Source organism: Aplidium turbinatum, chromosome 18 (genome assembly GCF_918807975.1).
Source record: "Aplidium turbinatum chromosome 18, kaAplTurb1.1, whole genome shotgun sequence".
NCBI lineage: Eukaryota > Metazoa > Chordata > Ascidiacea > Aplousobranchia > Polyclinidae > Aplidium > Aplidium turbinatum.
Window position 1 is genome coordinate 17,144,080 of NC_137489.1, and position 27,389 is coordinate 17,171,468.

A 27,389-nucleotide genomic window follows, 5' to 3' on the forward strand; every position below is an offset into this window, starting at 1 on the left:
GCCACGAAACCAAATCTACTAAGCCGAAATCTAGCCAAGAGATCTGCCAGAAGGTTTAAGAAGTCAGGACCCGAAAACATTACATCATTAACACAAGTTCCTCGAAATTCAGACTTGCCATCGTAAACAATGCGCTTTTTTAATTGTGACATCACAAAGTATGGTAAATACCACTGAAATCCTTTTACATTTTCTGCTTCACCAGCACGCTCAATATAGCCAGTAGATTTAAGATCTTTCATGGTGTCGGTAAGGAAATCACGAAGTTCAGGTTGTTTTAAAGCCTTCTTCCTTAAAGCAGCAGCTTTATCTGACGCCAGCACAAAATTGTTAGGTAGATCAATATCTTCCTTCAACGGAACAGGTATCTCAAATTGACCATCTTTCAACTCAATATTCGGTTCGACAAGTTCTCTAGCCAAAATATCATTGCGAGACAATTCACAGGTTTCATTTTGCAAGGTCAAATCCTGAATGACTTTATTCAGGTCTGCTATTTCCATATCACGAGACTCAATTTTACGCTGAAAGCTAGAGATGACATCCGACTCTGAAGACGTTTGCATTCTGCACACATTAGCAACGCTTTCATCTAAGGGTGACTTACCACCACAAGCCAACCAACCGAGAGGAGTGAGCAAAGCATGCGGTTCACTACGATTTTCACCAACACGCTCCTCTTTGGCCCACATCAAATAAGCGTTGTCGTTGCCAATCAGCACATCTACAGTACTACAATCATTCAAATAAAACATATTCACGTCATGAAAATGACGGAAACCTCTTAAATCCTGCTTATGGGGTAAAGTTTTAACATCGTCAGCCCAAGCTGGGTTAACCACCGAAGTTATATCACAAAACAGTTCATCCGTCTCTAACGACTGGATGTTGAGTTTAACAAGGTTAGCACAAGTAGGTTTCTGACCAGCCAGAGTGTCCATTTTAAACGACGCTTTGTCATACGGTTTAACGTCAAGTTCGCAGACCAAATCACTCGAAACAAAAGTCTGCTGCGAACCAGGATCATGCTGACAATACACCAACTTCGATTTGCCAGTCATTGGATTCAAAACACAAGCAGCAGTAACGCGGTTAAAAGCTGCTTTAACATTTCCAATCTTAACATTACGCACAGGAACTCTGGCACCAGCATCATCTTTGCCAATCGAATCCAGAGAATCACGTGACATCACATAAAAATCATGCAGAAGAAAATAGTGTTTCCTATCGTTGTTAGGGACACACTTACGACAGTTGTTTGCATGAACGCAATCCCTAACCATATGCTGGCGCAAACAATTCAAGCATTTGCCAGCTTTCACAATGACATCTCTCCGATCTTTAGGTGTCAAGCGCAAAAATTCTTTACAATTAGACAAAAAATGATATTCAACTTGACCACGTGACGAACAATAAAAACATGCCGGTATGTCACTACGTCTGGCCACACCACCGCGCGGTGCGCCAACAGCAGTCGAGTACTGCGAACTCCCTGTTCTTTCTTTTTGATAACCGCTATGTATATGAGCTGCTATCCAACCTGTCTTCTTCCTAACTTTCGACTCAAGTTCCACATGTGTTGAGTGAAGATTGATGGTATATTGTTAACAAGAGACGGGTTCAATTGTGATGTGGAATAGTCACTTCACACTCTTAATTACGTCCGTCCGTTAGGTTCACACATCATAAAAGGAAGACGAAGCACGTTTGGAAAACACAAGTTAGAAAATTAGAAAAAGAATGACGAGAGATTGTCGCTCAAGCGTGACAGTGCATCGCAATGATGACGTCACGATTGCGCGACAATCCATGTCACAATACGGAGACAGATAACTTGGCCATAATTTCGTGAACATAGCAGCCTCCAAGATGAATATTACAATATCCATCTTCCAGAAGATTATTTTTGCCTAAACGAAATTACTCATCATTGGCCATACCTAACACGCATTAAACATAATAGCAATACCGCATAATATTGTCGTATAAATAACATACATAGTCATGTAGATGAACCTGTAGTCCCATACTGCTGTCTGAAGGTATTTAAAACGGACCATGCTCACACGACATTACAGTACTAACACACCATACACCTAAAGTTATACAAAACAAAGTTGTCATATGAAGATACTAAATTAAATGTGAAAGAATGAATAAGATGCTCAGCTTAGTCACAGGTATCACAAGCAAATTTGCTGTAAGCGATATTGGCGTAACTCAAAGTGACAATATGTACTTGATAAATACATACGGTTCCAGCCAGACTGTATCTATTTAATTTGTAAACAGCCAACATAAGCATCATACATCACACAAGTCATAAACAATTAAACATTAATAAAAAGTGAACACATTTTCTATGAGTGACGTTCCTTAACGTCCATCCGGGGGGCCCGAACCAACTGGAACGAGCACAGCAGTGCGTGCCCGCGCGCCCTTTACCGGAGCAACGCAAGAAATATCACGAAGCACGGTTTCAACGTGCGACTTCTTTGTGTTAGTGTCCCATGCTACCACAGCCACCCTCACCCTTCTCACAAACTCTTTACCTTTTCGATGCTGCGGTAAAATTTCAACCACTCTGCCGACTCGGTAGTCCCCTCGTTTAGGCCGATCGTTCATATCCCATACCAGGACCAAGTCTCCGGGTTCTAAATTGCGACAGATGTCTCTCCATTTTCCCCGACCCTGCAGCTGAGGTAGGTAGAAATCTGTCCAGTGACCCCAAAACTTATCAGAGAGCCCTTGTAAAAACCGGTAATCACGCCTCAGAAGGTCCCTGGGTTGAGGATCCCCCAAAGGCACATAACGGCCGAAGGCGGGTGTAAGCAATGACGCAGGTGTTATCACCGCAAAATCGTCAGGATCATCACTTAACGATACTAATGGTCTTTCGTTGACAATCCTAACGGCGCTCGAGGAAAACGTCAGCAATTCAACATAGCTTGGCTTACGTGCCAACTCGTGCACAGTTCTTGTGAAAATTAGCTTAAACTGCTTGACCATGGATTCCCAAGTGCCACCTTGCGATGGGGCATATGGCGGGATCCTTTCAAACTTAACACCTCTTTCACGTAGAGAGTTCGACCACTCGCAAGACTCAAGCAACTCTGGCAAAAGGTTAGCTGCCCCTTGAAACGTAGACCCGTTATCAGAGAACAATTTCGTCACGGAGCCTCTTACGTCAGTGAACCTGCTAAATGCCAATATAAACTCATTCAATGACAGCGAAGTGACAAGTTCGACATGTATTGCCCTTGAAGCCATGCAAGTAAACAACAATCCCCACGCCTTACGTGTACTTCTCCCTTGAACGAATTCAATTGGCCCCAAGTAGTCCATGCCACAGATGTCAAAGGCTTTATCACATGTAGCAGTACGAGCTACTGGGAGATCTGACATGAGCTGCCTTATGGGCTTCGCTTTCTCCAACGCACACCTTGCACATTCTTTTAAGTATTTTTTGACCGCACATGCACCTTTGATGATCCAAAACCTCTGCCTTGTACAAAGCAGCGAATGTTGTACACCAACATGACCATTTCGGCTGTGATACCATAACACAACCAGCCGCGTGAGCGCATGCTTTGTTGGCAAGATAATCGGATGTTTTCTATCTTCAGACAAAACCGGTGCATTACTCAATCTTCCTTCAATTCTTAACAGACCCTTTCCATCTACGCATGGTCTAAACCTACGTAATGATCTCAAATCACCCAACCACTGTTTATTACGTACGCTACTCCTTTTGCTTAGCTTTTTGATCGCCTCATCCAAGGCTTCTGGCGATTCTTCAGTCATCAATTCCACAGCAGACCCATACACTTTATTTTGAACAAATTTAACAACTAATTCCAATGACCAGTTAAGATAATCGACATCTAACTTCGGCTTACGAAACTCGCGTCCTTTGATTTTGCAGAACAGAAACTGAACAAACGCTGCCCTATAGGCCACACGCTTCTGCAAAACATACAACGACGGTGCAGAGGCAATGAGTTGTTCTAGACTGTCAAGACGAAGCACGTTTGGAAAACACAAGTTAGAAAATTAGAAAAAGAATGACGAGAGATTGTCGCTCAAGCGTGACAGTGCATCGCAATGATGACGTCACGATTGCGCGACAATCCATGTCACAATACGGAGACAGATAACTTGGCCATAATTTCGTGAACACTCCCTGACATCACATCATCATGGGGTTTTACCGACGTCTGCCTAACCGGACAAGAAAGCAATTTTCCTTTGCCAAACTTTTTAAAATGCTGCGACTCACCAGAATCGCCCATTAGCATAATGCTAAATTCAGTCGACTTGCGCGTTTCCTCCCGTACTACACATTCAAACAAACTCTGAAAAGTAGGCTCATCAGTGCCACCATACTGATCACCTAAAAAGTCAAGATAACGCTGCTTAGCGTCAAACGGGAGTCGCTTAGCCAAATCCAAAACAAAACGTTCTTCCAATTTGTCACGCTGACCATAAGCTTGCGCGTAAAGCAAACACTGCGACAATTCATCTTTAAACTCTTTCAAATCACTGGAAGAGATAGAAGTCAATTTGCTACCATAGCGATACTTTCTAATTTCTGGTTCTGCGAAAAGACTTCCACGAACCCCAAAACGCTGGGACAAGCGAGCTAACGACATTTCTATTCTGTCTTCCTCTGACAAGCCAGGGGTGTCAGAAACCAAATTAGCAATCGTTTGAGCAGCTGTCCTAACACAAGCTGCTTGTAACAAAGTCAAACGAGTTCCTTTAAAGGGCGAAGCTGCCATTAAGGCCGTAACACGATTTTTAAAGAAGATAAATGGCATATTATTACCATCGTAACCAATCAAGGCCGCCTTATCAAAAAACGTCCTACTATTTTGGTATTCAAAAAAGCAATCCTGTTGTTGAGAACTCGATTTAGCGGGAGAAGACAAACTATATCCCTTAAGGGGCTGAGTGGGCTCAGTCACATGCACAGCCCGATCACGATCCTCACACACGTTAAAATCAGGAGACGCGATACGCCTCTCACAACCACCCAAATTACGTGTAGCTGGGAGATCAAAAACTAGCGGCGCAGAAAATTGTGAAGGGGGCAAAACATTACTTCTGATAGCGGCCCCGTGACCTGTACGCTCTGGGGGAGGAGTTCGGCTATAATTCGCAGGTCTTGGCTCTACAGCCTTCGGAAGACTCTTAGCCGCGGCCCCGAGACCTCCTGAAACAGCTGGAAAACGTGTGGATTGCACTGGTCCACTTACAGATTGAACAGGCGTCTGGAAAAGGTTATGTAAATTAAACTGCGATTGATGTTCATTTCTGGAATGGCTAGAAGAGCCCTTCTTAGAACTACGCCGGGAGCCCAACTCTGAACGATATTCAGCTAAAACTACCTCTTTACGTTGTTCAGCCCTCAACTGAGCGTCTTTGAGTGCGAACTCAGCAGCTCTCGCTTCTGCTCTCGCGGCGGCCTCAGCAGCTCTCGCTTCGGCCTCAGCTCTCGCAGCGGCCTCTGCTCGTACGGCCTCAGCTCTTATGGTCTCAGCTCTCGCGGCAGCCTCAGCAGCTCTTGCTTCGGCCTCAGCTTGTATCTGGAGCTCCTCTCGTCTTAGCTGTAGGTTAATTTGTGCCACTATCCGAGACGAACTCGTAGACATCCTAGTGCTTACATTTGAGGCGCTATCCTCAGGATGTATGTCAGCATCCAACATATCTGAGAACTCACTTACTTTTTGTTCAAGGTTATTTTTTAACGAGTTAAATTCGGGATCTACCCTATCACGAAGTTCTGCCAAGATTGCAGAGTTAAAAATTTTAGTCAAAAGAGCATGGAAATGCAGTAAATCCTCTTCCAAAGTAGAGAACTTAGATCTAAAAATTAACAGTTCCTGCTTATCACTCAAAGAACCTAGGGCTACAGAAAGTTTCCCAATTTGAGTCAAAATATCCCGTCTAAGATGCCGGGCCTCTCGAACTGACTTAGCCTCATCGTTACTGGGTCCCTCCCCAGAATGGCCTGCCCGACCGCAAAGAACATCATCAGGCTTAAACTCAGTCGAGTCGACGGCGGTCGAGTCCCTGTCGCCACCGAGTGTAGACATATTAAATGTTGGGGCTCAATTTAACAATTAAAAAAATTAAGTTACACAAACACACAAAATTAAGTTATAAAAAACTTAACTGCAAAGACCATAAAAATACAAAAAGAATTTAAATGCACGATACCGTAGTTGTACGGGTATATGAAATCCTAGAGTTCCACAAAACTTGCTTGGGTTCGTTCACTTGAATCTTCAAGCACAGATCGATTGTCTTTAATCTTTTTTCTTCAAATGAATGTCAATGTTGTTTTTTCTTCAGAACCAACAAAGAAACGCCTTTAATTTTTAACTTGAAGTTCTTCAGTACCAACTGAGAAGAAAAGTCTTTAATTTTCTTTTGCTTCTGTAGACTACCAACCAACAAGATCTTCTTTTGTTATTTTGCTTTAATTTCTTCTTGACCTACCAACCGACAAGAACTCGTCTTTTATTTTTTTATGCCTTCAAGTGCTTCTTGGCCTACCAGCTAACAAAAACGTCTTTTATTTTTTATGTGCTTCTAAGTGCTTCTTGGCCTACCAACTAACAAGCCACGTCTTTTATTTTTTATGGTCACAGCGGTAAACCATAATCTCTTCGTGGGAAAATTGTAACATAAGATTCCCAAATCCGTTCGTCTGCATGTAATGACCGAAAAATAAACACTCTTTTGAAACGTCTATTCAAAAGTGTATTCCTGTAAAATTAGCCCGCGGCTATCGAAAATGGGACGCAACACCGTACGCCTCTAAACCTGTCACTACAGAACAGATTACTTGGATAAAAGACGGAAAATTTGTCCAGCTAGCAAGCACCAAGCAAACAGTTAAACTTGCGACTGCTGACTTCCAACAAACAATTTTACGAATGACTAGAATAATTTGCGATATCTCAAATGCACGTAGCCTACACAGTAACTGTGACGCAATAATGAAAGACATTGTCACGCAATTCAAACCCGTGTTCAAAGCGGCTGATGCAATATTTCATCAGGTCTTACGACCGATGGTGCAATATTTGGACATTTTCTAGCAATTTCCATGACGTAAGATGCCAGCTAGGTTAAGTAGACCATAACGGTTTTTATATGACGTTTGATTTGGTGAAAATTGTCGGGAACAGGTGAAGGCTGCAATTGTGTATCATTTGACACGTTGCTCATGTGATATGTCTCGGATGATATGTGTCTTCTCCGTTCCAAGATCTCTGCTCCCCCAAGGGGAGCACCCATTCGTGCAAGCCGCTCAACTTCTGATCAACGAAGCTGATGGACAAAACATCTCTTCGGCTAATCGGCCGGACCAGGGCCGGATTAAGGGTTTATGGGGCCCTGGGCTGAGCTGAAAGTGGGGGCCCTTATCAAGTGACATTTTTCGCTAAAAGGCTATCGATCAATGACGCTAAAAGCATTTCTCACCAGCTGGGGGCTCCGCCTTCAAACTCCGAGTTGTGTGTATTGTGTAGTTGGTACTGTGCCTTTGCTGCGATTGAGATCGAAAAAAGCGATTAAACAGGAGCATTATTTTTAGAACAACAAAATGACATAATTCGTTTAATGCTGACTTTGGAGGGGCACAAACTCTCAAACTTACCCGAGCGACGCCACTATTCTCTAAGTACGCCACTGTTCTCTAGTTGTCTTTTTGAAAGCAAAACCTGGTTAATTTTCAACAGTATTTCTTCGGAAAAGATTCGTTTTCTGGTTGAAAAGCAAATTTAGCAATGACAATGAACTTTTAGTGCTTGGTGTGAATGGTGTCGAATACTTAAACACAAAACTGTTGAGATACAGAGCGATCAAAGCAAGTTTAATCGTTTCACAAAAATTGTTTTTGTCCGCAACTTTATGTATGAACTATAAATTGTTTGTCAGCTTCACACGATAAAAACATAATCATATTCATAGGAGTATAGGCTACAAATCAAAAATGAAACTGCAAACTGGTAGTCGGTACCGTAGTCATTTTGTTTGCTGCCCTAGAACATTGTTCATATCAACTCAAAATGGACGCTTTCTTGCTTTTCTCTTGGAAAAATCGCTGATCAATTCTTCAAAATGCAATGAATCCAAAATATCGTGTTCAATGCTTAGAAGCGAAAGATTCGAAACTCGCTCTTGCCGCGAAGAACTTCGAACTCCGTTTTTGATTCTCTTTAATTTTGAAAAAGATCTTTCTCCACTGCAGTTGGAGACCATCATACAAAAAGAAATTGAATAACTGGGGCGGGGCAGGGGTGCTGCAGCAGCGGTGCACATGTGGGCGAGCCCCAGTGGCATAGCCAGAAATTTTGAAAGGGGGGGTTAACGGCCGGCAGACGAAAGGATACCCAGAGGCGGGGGGTCTGGGGGACCTCCCCCAGAAAATTTTGAAAAATTACTTTGAATTTGGTGCATTCTGAGAGCATTTTCAACAAAAATGTGGGTATAAATATTCCTGTAAAATGGTGCTGTCCGGTGGCATAGCAAAAGGATAAGATCATGTTTTATTCAGCATTTTTCGGAAATAAAGCTAAGTCTCTATGTTTCTTGTTACTAATTCCTGGCTGAGATATTTGAATGTTTGGTAGGCTATTGGCAAAACTCGTTCTTTTAATGCAGTTTCGTTTAAAATTAGGCAAACTTTGTTTTAGAGACATAAAGAGTTTGAAAGCATCATTCTCAATATCATGACGTCACACGCGTGCCAAATGAAGGTTGAAACCCCCCCCCCCCCCTTGGCTACACCACTGAGCGAGCCGCCCTTGCTTGTTTGAGATACGAATTAACGCAGCAAACTCCAGCTGTGCAACCAAAAATTAACTAAAATTAATTTTTTTCTTTGAGGTGGGGGCCCCCAAAAGTGGGGGCCCTGGGCTTCAGCCCAGTCCCCCCCCTTAATCCGGCACTGGGCCGGACCATAAATGGAACTCTCAATGTCTTTTCCGCTTAACCATGCAGTCATGCACCAATAAGGAATGGCTTGTTCCTCTACTTGTCAATGTGGTGCTGAGGAACAGACCGCAGATCACATCATCGACATTTGCACCACCTTCAAGTCACCTAATTGTGTGGAGGTCTGCGCATCTTGGATGATGAAACCAAAAGCTGGCTGCTCTCTAGTAGCCTTCCAGCTTATTCCGGGAACATCATGAATCTGGTGTGGTAAAATAATAAACTCTCGGTCCCTGAGGCTCACACGACGACGACGATGATAACGCCGCTGTACGTATTTACCCCATGTAACATTGTCGCCTACACTCACTTTGGCCTACTATAATTCACGAAGTAAAACTTTTCTTTTCTAAGGTCAAAAAAGTCAATTTTTTTAAACTTCAAAGTCGTTTTTTGTGAATTTTTAAGTCAATAAAAATTTGCCTTAATGCAGGCAGGGATACCTAAACTAGTTTAGGTATCCCTGAATGCAGGCGTGGGCAACCTAGGGCCCGCTGGCTGGATGCGGTCTGCTCACAGCGTTGATACTCTGATAATCTGCTGCAGCTTTGATACTGATAGGCCTTACAGACGTAGGATTTCGTTCCATGAACGTGTTATGAAGGCTACATTATTAAAATTCATCTTGTAAAATTATTGTACATGTGTGTGTGTGTGTGTGTGTGTGTGTGTGTGTGTGCATTAGCTTTTTGTGTTGTTTGTTTAACTTTTTGTGTTTTGGTTTTAATATGGACAACCTTGTCTGATACAAATAAAAAAATTAGAACTGTGTCATATGGTTGTGCTAAATGGTCAGAAGATCAAAAAAGATAAAGGTTTGTAGGCATCATTTACGTCTAACCAAAATTTGCCGCAGGGGCGTATCCTCAATGGAAGCAAGGGAAGCATTGCTTTCCCTGTCAAAATTGAAAAAAGAGAAGCTGATATTTTTCAGTAAAACGATTTCGTAATTTCTTTACCTGAATGCGATTTAGAACGGTTTTTAACTCATGCCCCCGTATGATTTCAACTCGGTTTTAATTTTAAAAAAGTTGGAAGCCTACGGAAGCAAAGATTCGTATTGCATCCATTGCTCTCGTTTTTGCAATAAGAAGAAACACGTTTGAAAGAAAGGAAAAAAGCAGCGCAAAGGGTCCCCCAGGGTTCAATTCTAGGACCTTTACTGTTTTTAATATATATAAATGATTTCTGTAACAGCTTACAACACTCTGAATCTGTAATGTTTGCTGATGACTCCAATTTGTTTTTATGTGGTAACAGTATCACCGAGCTTTATGAACTGGCCAATATGGAAATGTTAAATGTAACAGACTGGCTGGCAGCAAATAGGCTGTCGTTAAATGTAAATAAAACTAAGCACATTTTATTTAACAATAATAATAATACAAAGTGTTTTAACTGCACCCATACATTATCTGTGTACAATCAACCCATTGAACGTCTTAACACTGTTAGTTTCCTAGGCATTTTACTGAATGAAAATTTGTCATGGAAATCTCATATGATTCACTTGCTACAAAAACTGCGACGAAATTTCGGAATAATCTGCAAGATTAAACCTTACTTAAACACTGCGAATTTGATTTCTCTCTATCATTCTCTCATTGAAAGCAATCTAAGATATTGCATTAGTGCTTGGAAGCATGGTCATGTTACCATTGTAAACAAACTGCAAAAAATTTGTAACAAATTCTTAAAAATAATCACTAAGCATGAACCACAATGCAATGTTGACAGTTTTTTCACAATTGATAACCTTTATACCATCGAAACTGGCAAATTCATGTTTAAACTAAAACATAATCAACTGCCTAAAAACTTTAACTCACTATTTCAACTTAACAGCAACTTGCATCACATATCAACTAGAAGTAGCAATCGATTTTTTCTCCCCTATTACTCGAAAAAGTTAACCCAACAATCCATCCAATTTAGTGGAGTTAAAGTCTGGAACGATCTCCCTAAACACATTACTGAAATCGAAACCTTTTCATTATTCAGCAGCAAGCTGAAAACCCATCTGCAAACAAAAAATCTAACCGATTAGCATACGTCCATTGTGTAATAGATACCACTTTTGTACATTTAATCTTTCAAGTACTACTGTTTGACACCTAGTATCTGCTTAGCTTATTACAGCTGTCACTGTCGTACATCTGCCATCACCACCTAAAACTGTTCAATTTCAATAGGCTGCTATTAATTGCTAATATGTTACCAATGCAATACGCCTTTAATTAGCCGAACTACGTATAATATACTTGTTCACAGAACCTTATAACTCTCTGTTACTTTGTTGTGTAGATTTGTTTGACAAGAGTACTTCAACAATGAAGCTGTATGACTCTCCAGAAGTTTGGTTGGAAATTCATTTCAAAAAACTCCAAAGAAACTCCATCCCGCTCCGATACCGAAGTCACCCGCATGCCATCTAGACCATTTTCATATCATCTTCACTACATTTTTCATCATTCATGAATCATGATCATCAGTTTAATATCATGCTCAAATAATAAGTTAATTAATCTAAATTCCTGTACCCATCAGTTATCAATTCCTATTCAACATCACTCCACTGTCGTTGCTGCGAACACTCCATTTCACTTAAAACGAAGCACTGTACATAGTATTTTGTATGTGTAATATGTTTAATATGTAAATAATATGTAATATGTTTAATATGTAATAATAAGCCGTATGTTCATTGTTTATTCTTAAATGCTCGTGTTGTTGATTTTTCTTTTTTATATTGGTTGTAAGGTTCAGTCGTCCCCGCATGGTTTCATCAACTGGCACACCTCCAGTTGCTTTAGGTATGTGGAGCCAACTGGTTCTTCCAACTAATTCATCTACTTTAAACTGTTAGGTTTGGTGGCCGTGCTTAATTTACTTTCGTGTACGTAACCTTTAAATTTGCATCGCATGCACGTTTTAAACTTTTGTAGTTTTGCCACCTTTTCCTTTTGTTCCCGTTCACTATTTGTAACTTTATCATTACTGTTGTTTTCCGACAAAGAAAAATAAATTGAATTGAATTGAATTGAATTTTAACTAATCGTGGAAGCGATTTAAAAATTGCTTCCTGTCGCGAAGTTGCCAGATTGGCCAAATTCCGCAAATTAGTCTTTTTTAAAATTAACTCTTCAAAATGCATAATGTAATCAATATTTCTCTAATTTCGTCACCTTACCAGATGAAACCATATTCACCATTATTCAATACATGTTCTATACTTGTTTAATACTCGTAATGTGGCGGATCAAAACTCATCCGCTATGGTCTTTTTATAGGCTAACTTGCTATTTTTTGGGCTACTTTCAGAATTATTTTACTACATTCTATTAAAATCCGCTACAAGTCATAAAATATATGTACATTTTATTATTTTTGATAGAAACAGGTAAATATATCCATTTGGCTTTTTTTGTCTAATATTTTCCTTGTTTTGGCCTTTTCTTTGTATTATTTTGGCTTTAAGACCTTTTCATAATCTGGCAACTCTGCTCTGTTGTATGTTGTGCCTGTGGGCTAGGTAACGCCTAGAACATCACACGGCCAGGGCAAAAGAGAAAATTGAATTGAGTCCTGTTTTTGTCATGAGTTACCATGGGGGTGGGGAGGACAGGTTATACCTGGGACTGGTATATAAGTCCCCCCACCCCTCTTGGTAACTCATGACAAAGACAAGACTCAATTCAATTTTCTCTTTCGCCCTGGCCGTGTGATGCTCTAGTTTTTTCCTGTGGGCTATGGAATGAGAAAATCTAGGGCAGGGCACTGCTATGGTTATAATATCGGCCTTGTAAGCAAAAGTTTGAGCCAAATGTTGGCTTTACACTGTTATCCTGGCTGGATAGACTTTGGCATGAGAGTAAGACAGGATATGTGAGGTCTAAGCTAGACTTGACTTTGTAACTGAGTTTTTGGTGTTCTCTAATTTTAGCCGCATTTTTTGCCCTTTGCCCGTTCGTGTGTAAGAGCTACCTTTAATAAGTTAATGGCTGTTTATCTGCTAATAAATTTCATACAAATATTACCCTAAAAGTGTTTCCAGAAAGCGCTATAATCCATTATTTGAGTGTAATTTTGCAAAAATTTTTCGGGGGGGCATGCCCCCGGACCCCCTAGAAAACGCGTGCCTTCGGCACGCTCTATTCCCCCACGAGTTTTATTGCTTCCCTTGCTCAACCAATCAGGATACGCCACTGATTTGCCGGTTTGTTTAAGAAGCGCGCGACGCTTCTGTCAATGCAAGCAGTGCCGGTCTTAGGGTTTTTCGGGCCCTGTGCGGAATATGCTTTTGCGGGCCCCAATGACAATAATCCAATTCAGTGGCGTAGCTAGGTACTTTGAATGGAGAGGGGCGGCGGCGTGATCGCCAAAGACGACAACCAGCGGCTGGGGGTCTGGGGGGCCTCCCCCAGAAAATTTTGAAAAATTACTTTGAATTTGGGACATTCTGAGAGCATGTTCAACAAAAATTTAAGTATGAATATTACTGTGAAATGGTGCTGTCCGGTGGCATAGCAAAAGGATAAGATCATGCTTTCTTTGGCATTTTTCGGAAATAAAGCTATGTCTCTACAGTATGTTGAGTCTGGATGCAAACTATTTCGTCCCCTGAAATCGTGTAACAAAATTAAATTTCGACTTATTTCGTCCCCTGAAAAGATCGAGAAATTTTGAAATGTTTGCGGCAACTCCGATCAGCGATTTCGGCCATGTCGTTTTTTTTTCTCGATCTTTTCAGGGTACGAAATATTCAGGCGACGAAATAGGTTGAATTCGTTGAGTCTCTATGTTTTCTTGTTGCGAATTCCTTTGTTGAATTCACTTGTTGAATTTTTCCTTTGAAAATGACAAAATTACTGCATTTTCTGAGTAAATTGCGAGCCCCCTAATTTGCGGGCCCTGTGCGATCGCACGGTTTGCACATCCCAAAGACCGGCACTGATGCAAGCAACCTTTCCTTTTTACTGTTTTGCCAGAGCGTTGTAGTAGTGTGTATAAAACCAGCTCAGTGGCCGAGTGGTGATGGCTTTCTGCTCTGTGTGCTGGTAGATTCGAGCTCGATTTCAGGTTGGGTCATACCAAAGGCTTTAAAAAAAACGGTAGATTGTGTTTTTTTTGCATAACGCAGTGAAAATAAGTTCTTCGGCAGTCGAGTGTAGCAAGAACTCAGCGATAGACACGTGTTTCGCCCATGAGGCTGGGCTCATCAGTACCGCACCACTAACTTAGTTCTTACCACATAGTTCTCAACCGCTGCTTTTGCCAGTTAAAAAAGAGCCATATCGCTAAAGGCCTTAGCAGTTGTAGATCGACAATAGCCTGTACATAAATCATGACATTATTGCTAGGTTTGAAACTGTGATAGAAATTTGTGTTGAAGGCCTGCTATATTACCTATTGCTTTTTGTTTGTTATTTTTTAGATTGTTTTGTATTTCAGTGAATAAAAGCCTGAGTTGGGTACTTTAATATTTATCACGTTATGTTAGGCATGCGTTGTTTTTCACTGTATTGATCAGAAGTGAAATCATACTCAACTAAACGAGCAATTTATACCGTTATTACAATGTGGTTTATTTTATCTTGCAATTTCAAACACATCGTCAAATAAATAGAGCATAATCGTAAAATCAATGTAAAACTAACGTAAAATCTTAAATAGGTTGTCTTTCCCTGTATAAAATCAATACAGACCAGTTCAAATGAGTTTAAACATTTCAGTATTAAATTTCATTAAACATCATTTCACAGAAAGATTGTAGGCCTAGGCTAAATAGATCCTTGAAGGTCAATTGCCAAAATAATGTAAAAATTTCTCTAGCCAACCAAAGCAACGTTGTAGCATTATTTGGAATATGAACACAAAAAAATACGAGAAAAAAGCATAGAAAAAGAAATGATTAACGTTTGGAATTATAAATTAAACATTGATGAACAATATGCAGCCTCAAAAGAATAAACTTGAACACATAGCCTTATAAAAATAATAAACTCTTTTATATAAGTTAGATAGGAAAATCACAACCAATTTTTAATAGTCGTAATTTATCCATCATGCTGCGAACTCAGAAACTTTCATGGACCCCCAAAAACGCATCGCGGTTGAGAACCGCTGTTCTAAAATTCATCCGTAATTCTTCTTTCACATAAGCCACGGAACCTGGCCTTACAATACACATTATTCAAAAAGCAGTTTTTATCAATTACAGCACAACTACGGTCTTCGGGGTTTATGCCGGTTATCCAGCTGGGTGCCCAAGCAGTTGTTTCCTTCCATGCGACGTAAAAATTCAGCCAACGCCATTCATTTTTAAATGTGTAGTAGCGTAGCCAGACCCAGAGGTTATCATGGGGTAAAAGAATATTTTTCAGAGGTCTGCAAAATACAACCATTAGGCTACAATTCGTTTGATTAGACGATGGTGCGCATGCAACAATTCGATTTCTTGTCGGTTGCTATGGTTATAAAGTATGATAATTTTATCTGTTTAGCCTACTAGAATATAATAATAAAATAGATAGTCGACGATATATCTGATGCATATAACTTAATTTTAATCAATTAAAAGTAGGCTATTTTAGTAAAGTATTTTTAGTATTGTAGTATTGTATTTTTAGTATTGTAGTAAAGATCTTTAAAAGTAGGCTATTTTCACAATTTCAATCTTTTGTTCAAAACAAATTTATTTAATTCCCAATAATCTCTATAAAACATAACAAAACTTTGAAGATTTTTTGTAAATTTGATAATTTTTAACCTTAATAGATAGCCTATTTTGGTGTTTCCACTGGCATGCAGAAGACTATAACATATGCGTTTACTGAAACATAGAACCACGGTTCGTGTAGCCTAAATACTGCAGACAAACATTTGGGTGCAATAACCTTGAATGAAGTTGCTATTTGCTTCGACTTTTTTTTTGCATACTTTTACAATATGTTATTGTTTTCTATTTTATTATGTGCTGTTACTATGATTTAACCATGGATTGATCAAACATAAGTTTCCGTACAAACATTCATGCAAGGTGGCAATAGACTTGTGGGACCACCCAATGGCCGTTTCAATGTCTCCGCTGTCAGAGACACTAAACTTGAGGAATATCGTATCATAAGCAGTAAGCACAGTAGGTCTAGGCCTAACCTACTGAAATATTTAATTGTTTGCTAAAACTGGAAGGTCTTGCTTTATTTCCGTCTTCAATGAACAAATATGACTTAAATTAATTGATAAACAATGTGATAATCAGATATAACATATAGTATAGCTTATTTGCGTGATAACGTCAAAATAAATGCCTTTAGGCTATGTGCAATTTAGTTTAGGCTACATTCAAACCGACTTTCTATACGAATAAAGTGGAAATGCTTTGTTTTCATTTATTTGGTTGGTTTTGAATCTTTATCCTCGGACTGACAAAGCCTTGGTTATTCCTGGTAGTTTCGCATACTTGTAGAGGCTTTTGACACAGGGCCGGTTACCGAGATTGGCAGAGTGAATTTTTCCGTTTGTTGAAGTCTTGTTGCTGGAGAATTATTCCATTCACTAGGTGCCGCTGAATGGAGAGCAGTTCTGAAATGGGTTGCTCAAACGCACATCTCGAGAGTCGAACCAGCGCCGTGTGATCTTGAGCCCGGCGCGTAACCATTTCTGTATTACATTTGCTCAGGGCCATGTAAGCACCATCTTGCCCCCCCGAAATCCACTTGTGGGGCCTTATCCTTAATGATAGCTCTTAAGCATAGGACAAGAAAACGTTAGGTTGTTTGGCCGCAAACTCTTTCAATAATTAATTTCTTGAAATTTTGTATAAATTAACCTTGGGTGACGTAGCCCTTCAGCAGGCTGGTACGTCGAAAATCTATCTGAGATGTCCTGATTTTCACTTCATCTATAGCATTTTTACAACACATTTTAGTTTATAGTCTATCTCTATTCTCCACTAACACTGAAATTTATCCATTCAATTGTTAATTAGGTTATTTGAGTGAACAATGTTTACTTCGGAATATTAACTTAGCCTACATTTTTGTTAGTTATTGTGGGACATCAAAACTTTTTACTCATTTAATCCACTCTTTGAAGCTATAACCTACATGCCTGACATCGCCGGTCAACTAAATGAAATGTGGTTAAGTGAGCAACGCAGGCAAGAAATTTTTCCAAAAACTTGTTACATGCAAAATTACAAGCCGAAAAACGCTGCATCAAACTAAATATGTGTGGGCCCGTAGACAAAGGTAGACCCCAGCTAGGGTTTGGGAAGCAGTAAATATGGCTTTGAATGGTACAAGCTATTCATTATATCGAGCTTCTGTAGCATCTGTTTTCTTCTTTTAAAGACACAACACAAACCAAACAAGACTAACATAAGTTGGCCTTAAGCAGCAGTGCTTCCCCTGACCGGGGGGGGGGGGACGGAAGAGGGCATTAACACGGCCCTACATATGCTATTATAGGCTATCTGCAGTTTTATTTTATAGTAACTTTGATGTTTCATTCCTGGAGGCTACCTAATCTTGTCAGCATTTGATGCCAAACGATAGGAAAGATAGCTTTTCCATTTCACACATTGTGTTGCAGCTTCAGTCCAAGTTAGCGGCTTGGTAAGCTTAAATTTGAGATTTTCCGTGGGGATCCTATACCAACCATCCCCATCAACCCAATCTGTAGATTATAAAACATGAAGGTGTTTATAAGTGATAGCCTACTATACATTCATTTATGTTGTATATTTCTGACCATCAAAGCAAAAAAACAACACATTTTTGCTTGCCATAATACAGCAGGGGTCAGGAAAAAGGTAGAAGCCACAAAACTCCAAAATTAAAACCAGAGTTTCGGAGCTGGAGCCGGAACCTTGGAGCTTTGCATTTCAAAAGGAGCTGGAGCTGTATGTAAAATTCAGGTGGAGCTGGAGCCAGTTGTTAGATAGACAGCTCCAGCTCCAATTAATTTCATGAGATGTTATTGCTATTGGCTGATTTCACATAATTTAACAGCAACCCTTCACAAAATTGATAATTGTTGGATAATTCTTGTGCATTTGTTGTTTTGTAAGACTTTAAATTTGAGATGATTACTGATCGAGGGCGACTATTAATGAAGTCGTATATTATTCGAGAAAATACGATAATGGAGCTGGAGCAGTGGTATGAAAAAGCTCCAGAGCTGGGGCTATGCTTTGATAGAAGAGAAAGGAGCTGGAGCAGTTTCATTTTTATGCTGGCTCTAAAGCCCCGGTTAAAGCATGTTAGAGAGAAAAACGATTTACTAAATAAGAGGATTTTGGCACGGTCGCAACTCCTTGAACGCCATAATTTTTGATTAGCCCACCATAACTGACATAGCCTTCCAGTTTTTACATCAGGTTTATGTAAAAAAGATAACTATCACCTACAGTAATAGCCTACTACAGTTTAAAGTAACAACATGACTTCAATACAGCACTTACCTCCGTATGCTGAAACAAACATGCTCACTAGCATGGAAGCGAGAACCAATTTGGCCAACATGGCGTTTGCAACGACTTGGTTTTTCAATTAGAAAACGATATAGCCTATATCTTTGAGCAATCAGTGTCTTGATCCAACGTAAGGCGATATGAGAGGTTACACCCTGAAGCAAATCTATTTATAGATCAATTTGTTAAGTGAAGTAAAAGCGGAAAGACCTTTATAAATATTGTTGGTGGCAAACACAAACTATAACCATCAAACTATTGTTTTCACCTCCTGTGTAATTCTAGATAAGTTTGAAGTAAAGATTGTTGAGCGGATGTCAGTGTTGTTTGGCCAGGAATCTGCATAAAGTGGTGCAATCATTCGCTTTGCTTTCAGTTATATATATGTTTTATTTCCAATCCTCAAAGCAAAACAAACATCACTTGTCATCAGTAGCGTTGGCAGGGGGTCCAGGGGGTACTTTTGGGCCCGGTCTGGAATGATTGTAGGGGCCCGTAACCTTAACAGGCGGGTGGGACTATCAACGCTTAATAAGAGAACGGGATAATCAACCGTCGGCTTAATAAGTGGGACTACTGTGCAAGGATTTTGGCATGGTTGCAACACCTTGCTTAAAATAGCACGAGATTGATTACTTTGGCCGAAACTAGGCTTTGCATAATGTATGCCAGAGCTGGATCAATTACACAGTTTTCGGTTCATTTGAATTACATCATCAAAATTTTTAATTACATTACAATTACATTGTTCTGAAATTTTCAAATTACAATTATTTTAAAATGTAATAAATTACACGTTTCAATTATAAAAATTTAATGTTTCAATATTTATATTTAATGAGGACTTTTTTCGGTTTGATTTTATCAACCTATAATAAATTGCAAATGATGAAGATTAGGTTGTAATAAAGAAGTCCCTTTTGAACTCTTATTAGCGCCTCAACAAAACTAGGCTACTGATATCGTACGTGCAACGTATCAAATGTAATCGTAATTTGGACCAAACTTTTTTTGAAATTGCAATTACGGTACAATTGCACAACACCAAAAAGTCTCAACCACGCCAAAATCCCTGCGACTCCACAGCCCTGCTGACAATGCGCGTCTGACGTCGTCTTGTGGTTGAAGTTGGTTGAGATATTTGATTGTAATCAAAGCCAGAGTTGAAAGTTCAGCTCTGGCGTAACGACAAGTACAACATACAAACGACAAGTCAGTCGTAAAAGGCAAAAAGTTTTACTTCTGACTCATTGAGTTCATGAAGTTTTGTTTCCATCAAACGAACAATAGACCAAAATGCAAAATGTGTTGGTTGAACTTTGAAGGAAAACAGCCCATGTCCTATGCTGCAAACATAGCGATGCAGTAGGCTTAGGTGTAAGGTCTTGAACTTGATGATTTACCAAAACTTGATATTTTGCGATTATCAAAGGCTAGGCTATTGGCTAGTAGGCCTAGTGACACTCAAGCCAACTCACACTTGTGTAAAAGTTCATAGAATACATGTATAAGGTGTTTTAATAAAATTATTTCATTGTGATTCAATTTTTTGATTTTTTAATATTTTAAAACAAAACCACTTTTTATTTAACTTTACCAAGACGTAATATCCACTCAATAGGAACTGACAAAACGAACAATGTAAATTGCCTGTATGGTCAATTTAGGGCGTGTCAATTTACTCAAAAATTTTTAATTCAAAATGACGGGTGTTAAAAACTTGTAGTTGGACTAGAAACTTCGCTAAATATATTTTTTTTCAAAAATAAATGACGTCTTGCTTGGTAAATCGTTCCCTAAAAATTCAAATATTTGACAATTTTTCAAATTTTACCGACCTCTAGAAATTTTCATTGACAAATTGTAGGTTCTGTGACGTCGTAGTTTGCTTCCTTTTGAAGCTTGCTAAGGAGGTGTGAGATATCAAATGAAGTACTATGATATCATAAAGTGCAGAAATGCTAGCAAAAAAACTCTCTTTAATCAGCAACTTTTGCCTGCGATGACTGCAATTAAAGTAGGTTAATTCGATTTAATTCAATTACTGTAAGTAAAGTAAACTTAGAATCAATTAAACTTAGTACCGGTAGTTGTTGATCAACTAACTTTTGTAACAGTAAATACTATTGCTGTATGACAATTTTTATTTCAACGCATGCCAAACTATCAGTTAACAGTAGATTTTAATCAGAAAATATATTTCGCACTTGCTAGTGCATCTTCAGATCAGAACTGAAGATGCACTAGCAAGTGCGAAATATACTTTTGATTAACATCTACTGTTAACTGATCCCTGGTGCCTTAGCAATTGAGGTTTTAGCTTTGAGATATGGACCAGGGATCGTTGCAGAACAAGACTAGGTCAGAAAGTGAGGCAGACTCCGACTCAGCTCAGCAGCAGCCTAGAGCAGTTAACTACATGCCAAACTATATTTTATCATGTTACAGATTAACAATGTTATAGAGCTAATTATGATATCAAAATCTTTTGTGTGATTTGATTTACTGTAATTTCAAACGGTGATTGATATGGATTTAAAGCGAAAAACCAGGAGTAGTACATTTACAGATATGAACAATCTGATTGGAACTGGAAGAGAGCTGCTGCCATCTGAATTGCCTACTCTACGTGATGTGTTGAGATGTGGCATTCTGCTGAGAGAAGAGTATAGTGAAGATGTTAGAAACTATCCATCAACAATCCTTGCTAAAGATATCTACTCAAAAGTGATTGACAAATGGAAGCTTGCTAACTGTTGTTTCATACCCCCAGTAGTAAACTCTAGGGTAAACATTACACGGAAGATTCAAGAAAATTGGGAGCAAGCCAAAAAAATATCTTTAGGAAGAGGAAAACTAAATCAGAAAGAAGCATTCATTAACAAATTGGACAAGTTATTTGACATTCTTACTTGCAAATGCCGAATTGTGTTATGCTCTGATTATGGGTGCACTGTCAATGGTATTTGCGAAAAAAAAATTCACATACACTGCAAGTGTAACAAAGATGTGAAAATCCCTGTCAAAGAACTTGCATTTATCAAAAGTCAAAGAGAAAAAAATGGATCTTTGGGACTATATCAAATTGGCTTACCAGATTATCCGGAGCATAGCAGACTAATAAAAAAACTAAAACGACAAGAAGAGGATAAAAATAATCTATTTAAGTTTAGCGAACAGCAAGAAATGAAGATTGAAACCACAATCTCCAGTGATGAAAGTAGCACAGAAGACTTTCAAAGTGATGCATGCATTGAAAAAGATCCAAGCTACGATATTGAAATGCAGGCACCAAGAATTGGTTCATCTGCTGCTCAACAACCACAACGATTACAGTATAATCGACTAGAAATTCCTCACGTTGCTATGCAAAGTATTCGGTACGGAGTTGGCTTGCGCGCAACAGCTGCTATTACTACAGCAGCATATATTGATGCTGGTTTAGTTACTGGGAATGATCCCACTTTTGTTGTGGATCATAATAAAGTCAAAAGGGCTCAAGAAAGAGTATCCGATTTCATGAGCCGGACACCTCATGACGCATCGGCAGTTCGCTCAATTGAATGCATTTTTTATGATGGTAGGCAAGATACAACAAAGATTATGTTGCATGCCGACAACTCGAATCGACAACTTCCCAGTATGATCAAAGAAGAGCATTATACGGTATGCAGTGAGCCTGGTGGAAACTATGTCTGCCATTTTACCCCAGTAAAAAGTTCTACAAAAAAACATGCCGAAGTTATTGCTGATCATCTGGTTAATTTTTTGAAGGAGACTGGAAGCGACAAAACCCTGCAAGCAGTTGGTGGTGACTCTACAAATGTCAATACTGGTTGGGAGGGGGGTTCAATGCACTGGGTTGAAGTTAAGCTTGGTCGAAAACTGAACTGGTTAGTTTGTGCACTTCACACAAACGAATTGCCACTCCGGCATTTAATAACCTGCTTGGATGGAAAAACTTTATCTAACAACAAATGGACTGGAAACCTTGGGAAAATGCTGGAGAACGCAACTGACTTGGAAATACATCAATCCTTTTCCAAGATATCTATTGGAGAAGCACTTATTCAACTTGAAGATAGTGTTGTAGATAATCTTTCGACTGACCAAGCATATGGTTACAGGATGACACAGGCAATCAAAACTGGAAATCTTCCCTCGGATTTGGCTCTCTTACACATTGGCCCTGTCAATCATGCTAGATGGTTGACCACAGCAAACAGATTTTGTCGAATATGGGTTTCGAAGCACAATCTAAAAGGAAAAAATCTCAAAAATTTGAAATTGATTGTTGAATATATTGTTGGTGTCTATTATACCCTTGTTGGTTTCAAATTAAAGTCAAGCACAATTGAATTGAAGGACCACGGCATATTTTGTTTCAGCTTCGTCTACTTCCAACAGCAAAACAAATCTGTCATACAAGCAGTTTTGCCGACAATCAAACGATCAGCGTGGTATGCATTTAGCGAGATGATAATTCAAACTATGTTGTGCTCAGAAGATATGGAAGAGAGGAAAAAGGGTCTGGAAAAAATAACAGCAATAAGAGCCGGTGACAGAGTATCCAGTTTAGGTGATGACTCTGTTCGTCCTAGAAAGACTCCCACAATTAACATTAATGCAACTTCTTTGATTGAATTGATCGATTGGTCAACAGAAGTCTATGAGCCTCCTTTAACTGTTATGCTACCATTGGAAGAAATCAAAAAGTTTGTTGATACGCCAATGAAAGTCCCTGAATGGCCCTGCCATGGCCAAGCTGTAGAAAGATGTGTAAAGATGGTGACAGAAGCTGCAAGCCGAGTTTACACCCACGAAAAGAGAGATAGCTTTGTTAGAGTTCAACAAGCGAGTCGACGAATTATGAGTAAAAATGAATCGAAACAGGATTTAGCTCAAATGACAATGCCTGCAACTTTTTAAAACTATTTTTGTATTTGTGAACAGCATTTCAGACAATTTTGCAAACTGTAAATTGTTTCCTCTTATGTGCAAAGTTTGAAAAATACAGTAGGCCTATACACAATTTTTGGCAAATATAGGTGGTTTAGGCATTTTTTCACTAAATTTTCAAGATTTCTTCTAAACAAACTTGTTTTTCTTACTTGAAAGAACAAAAATTGAACAAATGATTGTTGCTTATGTCAAAAAATATAATACAGAATAAAGTGACGAAGAATATTTTAAACTGGGAAAGAATCAACTTAAAATAAATTGAAAAAAAATGTTTTTTTTGAGAATATTTTAATTTTTTGTTAATTTACCAAGCTAAACAACTAAACTTTATTGAAAAAATTGCATATTCTATCTTATTACAAGCATACACAAGTTTTTAGACCCCAGCATCTAAAAAAAAATACAATAAAAAATTTATTGCTATAATTGACACGCCCTAATGGTCATTGTACAGCTGGAAATTGTTGTTGTCGAAACTAACAAAATTCTTTGTTAGGTTTTCAAACATTTGCTTTTTATCATATTCCGACTGTATCAACACATATTCATTTCATTCGCTAGTTTCAGATAGGGTTTTGAGCATTTATCGTGTAGATTGTCTTTTCGTATTTGATAAGTTTACTTCTTGAAAGATGGAATTTATTCTTGAGAGGTTAATTTACACCCTGTCATGCTTAGTTGTTTTGATAATTTGGCCGCGAAACCCTAGCCCTATTTATGATCAAACCTGTTTAGAATGAAATAATGAGATTGGAACTCAATTTCGTTTCCCCAAAAAAAGCCACATTTTTTTAAAGCCTTGTTCTCGCAAGCGTTTTCAAATTTTCAAATTTCTCAACTAGGTGGATTGGTGTGGTCTACCTTTTGTGACCCTCAATACATTTTGCGTGGCACCCGTTTGAAAACGTTTCCAGAAGGACCAGCTCAACGGCCGAGTGGTTTCGCCTTCGGTTCTCCAGTAGTGATAGATCTGAAATAGATTCCAGGTCGTCAAACAGAAACTTTTAAAACGGTATCGATTGTATTCTTTCTTACATAACGCAGTGATGATACTTGGGTAATGTGATGATATCTTAAATATGATACAAAACTAAAATGAGCCCTGTTGCCCTATGCAGATTGGGAGCAAAGATCATGTAGCCCAACAAGAATACATGTAGGCCTACACTGGCCTCTATAGGTTAGCAGTTGTGGAGCGGCAATAAATAAACCATAACATTATTATTAATTGTGCTGTAGGTTGCAAAGACAAACAACTGTGTTAACGGAAAATGACAAACATATGCGCATAAAAAAACAACATCATACAAGATGTAAATAAACACAATCTGTAACAAAAGCAAACAAATGAAAACAACTTTACGCGAAATGTAAACAAACAATGACGCGTAAAACATGATGCTAAATGTAAATAAACACGATTAGCCTTACTGTAAAACGGAAAGTAAACTAATTTGTTTCTTCAGATACACCTCTTATATCACAGCCTACACCCTACATACAAGGCCGGCGTGTCCGTTGGGCGATCCCAGACAGCAACACCATCATTTTTACATTAATTCAACGTCCGCAGACGTTGAATTAATGTAAAAATGGTGGATTTTGTTGCCTGGGACTAGGCAACCGCCTATAGGTCGCAGCCTCCAAGAGGGCGCAGAACTTTCTTTTGCTGCAGTTTTGCAACTTTTTGAATTTTTTTTGTATGAATAAAAAACGGTTTGTGTTTCAAATGTTATGAAACAAGCTGTAGACCTACACTGGCACTTTCAAAACTTCTTTTTCTTCTTTGTGTAGCCATGCATGACTGCATGTTCCAGGCTTAGGCGTTTATGCCCGTTCTCTCCAACTATCCAGGCCAGTAGCGTAGCCAGGAATTTTGAAAGGAAGGGGTTTTGACGACCCAGCGGCGGGAGGTCTGGGGGCCCCCCCCAGAAATTTTTGACAAATTACTTTGAATTTGGTGCATTCTGAGAGCATTTTCCACAAAAATGTGATTACGAATATTCCTGTAAAATGGTGGTGTCTGGTGGCATAGCAAAAGGATAAGATCATGTTTTCTTTGGCATTTTTCGGAAATAAAGCTAAGTCTCTACGTTTTTATGTTGCTAATTCCTGGCTGTGGGGTTTGGTATTGGCAAAACTTGCTCTTTTAATGCAATTTTGTTTAAAATTAGGCAATTTTTTTAGACTGAAAGCATCATTCTCGATATCGTGACGTCACACACGTGCCAAAGAGGGGATTGTAACCCCCAACCCCCCCCCCCCCCCCCCCCCTGGCTACGCCACTGATCCAAGCATTCTGTATTAAAAATTGTTGCGGTTGTAACGTGAAGATGATCCTTGCGGTTAAGTGTAGAAAACACTAATCAGACTAAAATGAGTGGGCACCTTCATAATCAACCGTGAGTCCTCCTCAGCGGAGGTACGGGGGGGGGGGGAACGGTTAACATAGCCCTGGTTCTAGTCCTACGTCTACGTTGGTTGTAATATTCTCGTGTACATGGTACAAACGTATGTTTTCGTTTCTATGGCGCATCCCAATCAAACCAACGCTTTGTAGGCTACTCTTCACCTCAGTTTCAGATGGCCTTCCTTTCACAGCATATAGGTTATTGCGTGGCGGTTAACCTCGTTTTGGGTGAGTTTGGTTTGCTGATGCAAATTGTTATTCTCTTTGACTTTTCTGTTTTTTGTTATATATGTCTGTAAAAGTACAACAGCGACTATGTTGCAAACCGTGTAGGCTAGTTGTTTGTAATCTGAAGTTACACGGATAGTTTGTGCTAAGAAAGTTTGGTTAAACGAAGAAATCTGCATCTATACTGTCCTCAACATTTATAGAAGAGTCATGTTATTGGTGAAGTTGCCTATTCGTCGTACGCTCTGTCAAACTAGTGAAGGTAACTTTGTCTGAATATTCATAAAAAGACAAACGTTCCTCGTATATTATCATCAACCAGACGTATAGAAACTACCTAATAGAAACCAACGCTCTTCAGTTGCGCTGCAAAACCAAATAGGCCTACACAACATGATGCAGTGATTTTCTTTTGGAGTGTCTTGTTTGTGTAATTAGAATGACAGATTGGTTTAACCTACTTTAAATTGAACAGTAGACCTACGACTAATTGTGTTTATTTACAGTTCACATCATGTTTATTTTATTTGCTTGGATTCGCTCAGTTTTTACATCCAGTCGTTTATTTTGTCGTCTTCACGCAAAAACATGAAATGTAAAAACAGCGGGGGATCTGGGGGGCTTCCCCTAGAATTTTTTGAAAAGCACTTCCAATTCGGTGCGCTCTGAGAGCATTTTCAAAACAAATCAAAAATAAAAATCTGTCAAATTGTGCTTCGCCTATGTCGTGATTATACATCCATTTAATGTTTAGAAGTCATGAACAATCTTAATTTTAACGTTGCAGGACCAAAAACCTGTGTTAGACATGGAATAATAAATAAAATAAATGTTTAATTCGTCATGAATGTTCATTCTCAGATATTCAGTTAGGCCTACACTACAAAAACTAACACTTAGGCCTAAACATTACAACCGCAAGCAATTTGTACAAAAAGCTGGATAAGTTTGCCTCCTGCGTAGGCTATAGAAGCTTAACGAACTAAATATTGCATCCGTACCTGAACGTTCATTGGCGAAGTAACGTTATATCAACGCTGTAAAAAGGGCAAAGGCATGACTATGAAAACTAGTAGGCTAAAGTACATGGCGAGGAGACATCAAAAAACAGCAACAAACTTTTTGGCGTTATGATGCTGTGCTGTGTACCGTGACGAGAGACCATTCTGACGAGTTAGTCTAGCCGCTCTAGCAAATGTACGCATTGGCATCACTGGGTAAGCAACTCTACCATACCATAACACATCTGATTGGCTAAGCAGCTGGTGACGTTTTGCAAAACGAGTGAGGATTGAATGAAACGAA

The 27,389-nt window shown here is 39.1% G+C and overlaps 2 protein-coding genes across 2 annotated transcripts; both read right to left on the reverse strand.

Annotated features, from left to right (window-relative positions):
- Window positions 1–2,376: 2,376 nt before the first annotated feature.
- Window positions 2,377–3,804, reverse strand: LOC145787221 (uncharacterized). The gene has a single exon (XM_082598944.1). It carries the CDS (start codon window positions 3,802–3,804, stop codon window positions 2,377–2,379), a length of 1,428 nt encoding a protein of 475 aa, XP_082455070.1.
- A 10,838-nt stretch (window positions 3,805–14,642) lies between these two features.
- On the reverse strand, window positions 14,643–18,598 carry LOC145787999 (uncharacterized). The gene is made up of 3 exons (XM_082599838.1): window positions 18,476–18,598; window positions 17,535–17,688; window positions 14,643–15,396 (listed from the first exon to the last, which is right to left on the reverse strand). The coding sequence occupies exons 1-3, from the start codon at window positions 18,534–18,536 to the stop codon at window positions 15,138–15,140; spliced, it is 474 nt and encodes a 157-aa protein (XP_082455964.1). The 5' UTR covers window positions 18,537–18,598; the 3' UTR covers window positions 14,643–15,137.
- Window positions 18,599–27,389: the final 8,791 nt, after the last annotated feature.

What these genes read in the sequence shown, in the direction of transcription:
- LOC145787221 (XM_082598944.1), bottom strand. Translation starts at nt 3,804, where the DNA reads ATGACTGAAGAATCGCCAGAAGCCTTGGATGAGGCGATCAAAAAGCTA.
- LOC145787999 (XM_082599838.1), bottom strand. Translation starts at nt 18,536, where the DNA reads ATGTTGGCCAAATTGGTTCTCGCTTCCATGCTAGTGAGCATGTTTGTT. An exon ending in GTTTGTTTCAGCATACGGAG is followed by an intron (nt 17,689 to 18,475) that starts GTAAGTGCTGTA and finishes TATAATCTACAG; the next exon opens with ATTGGGTTGATGGGGATGGT. An exon ending in TCAAATGCTGACAAGATTAG is followed by an intron (nt 15,397 to 17,534) that starts GTAGCCTCCAGG and finishes TGTATTTTGCAG; the next exon opens with ACCTCTGAAAAATATTCTTT.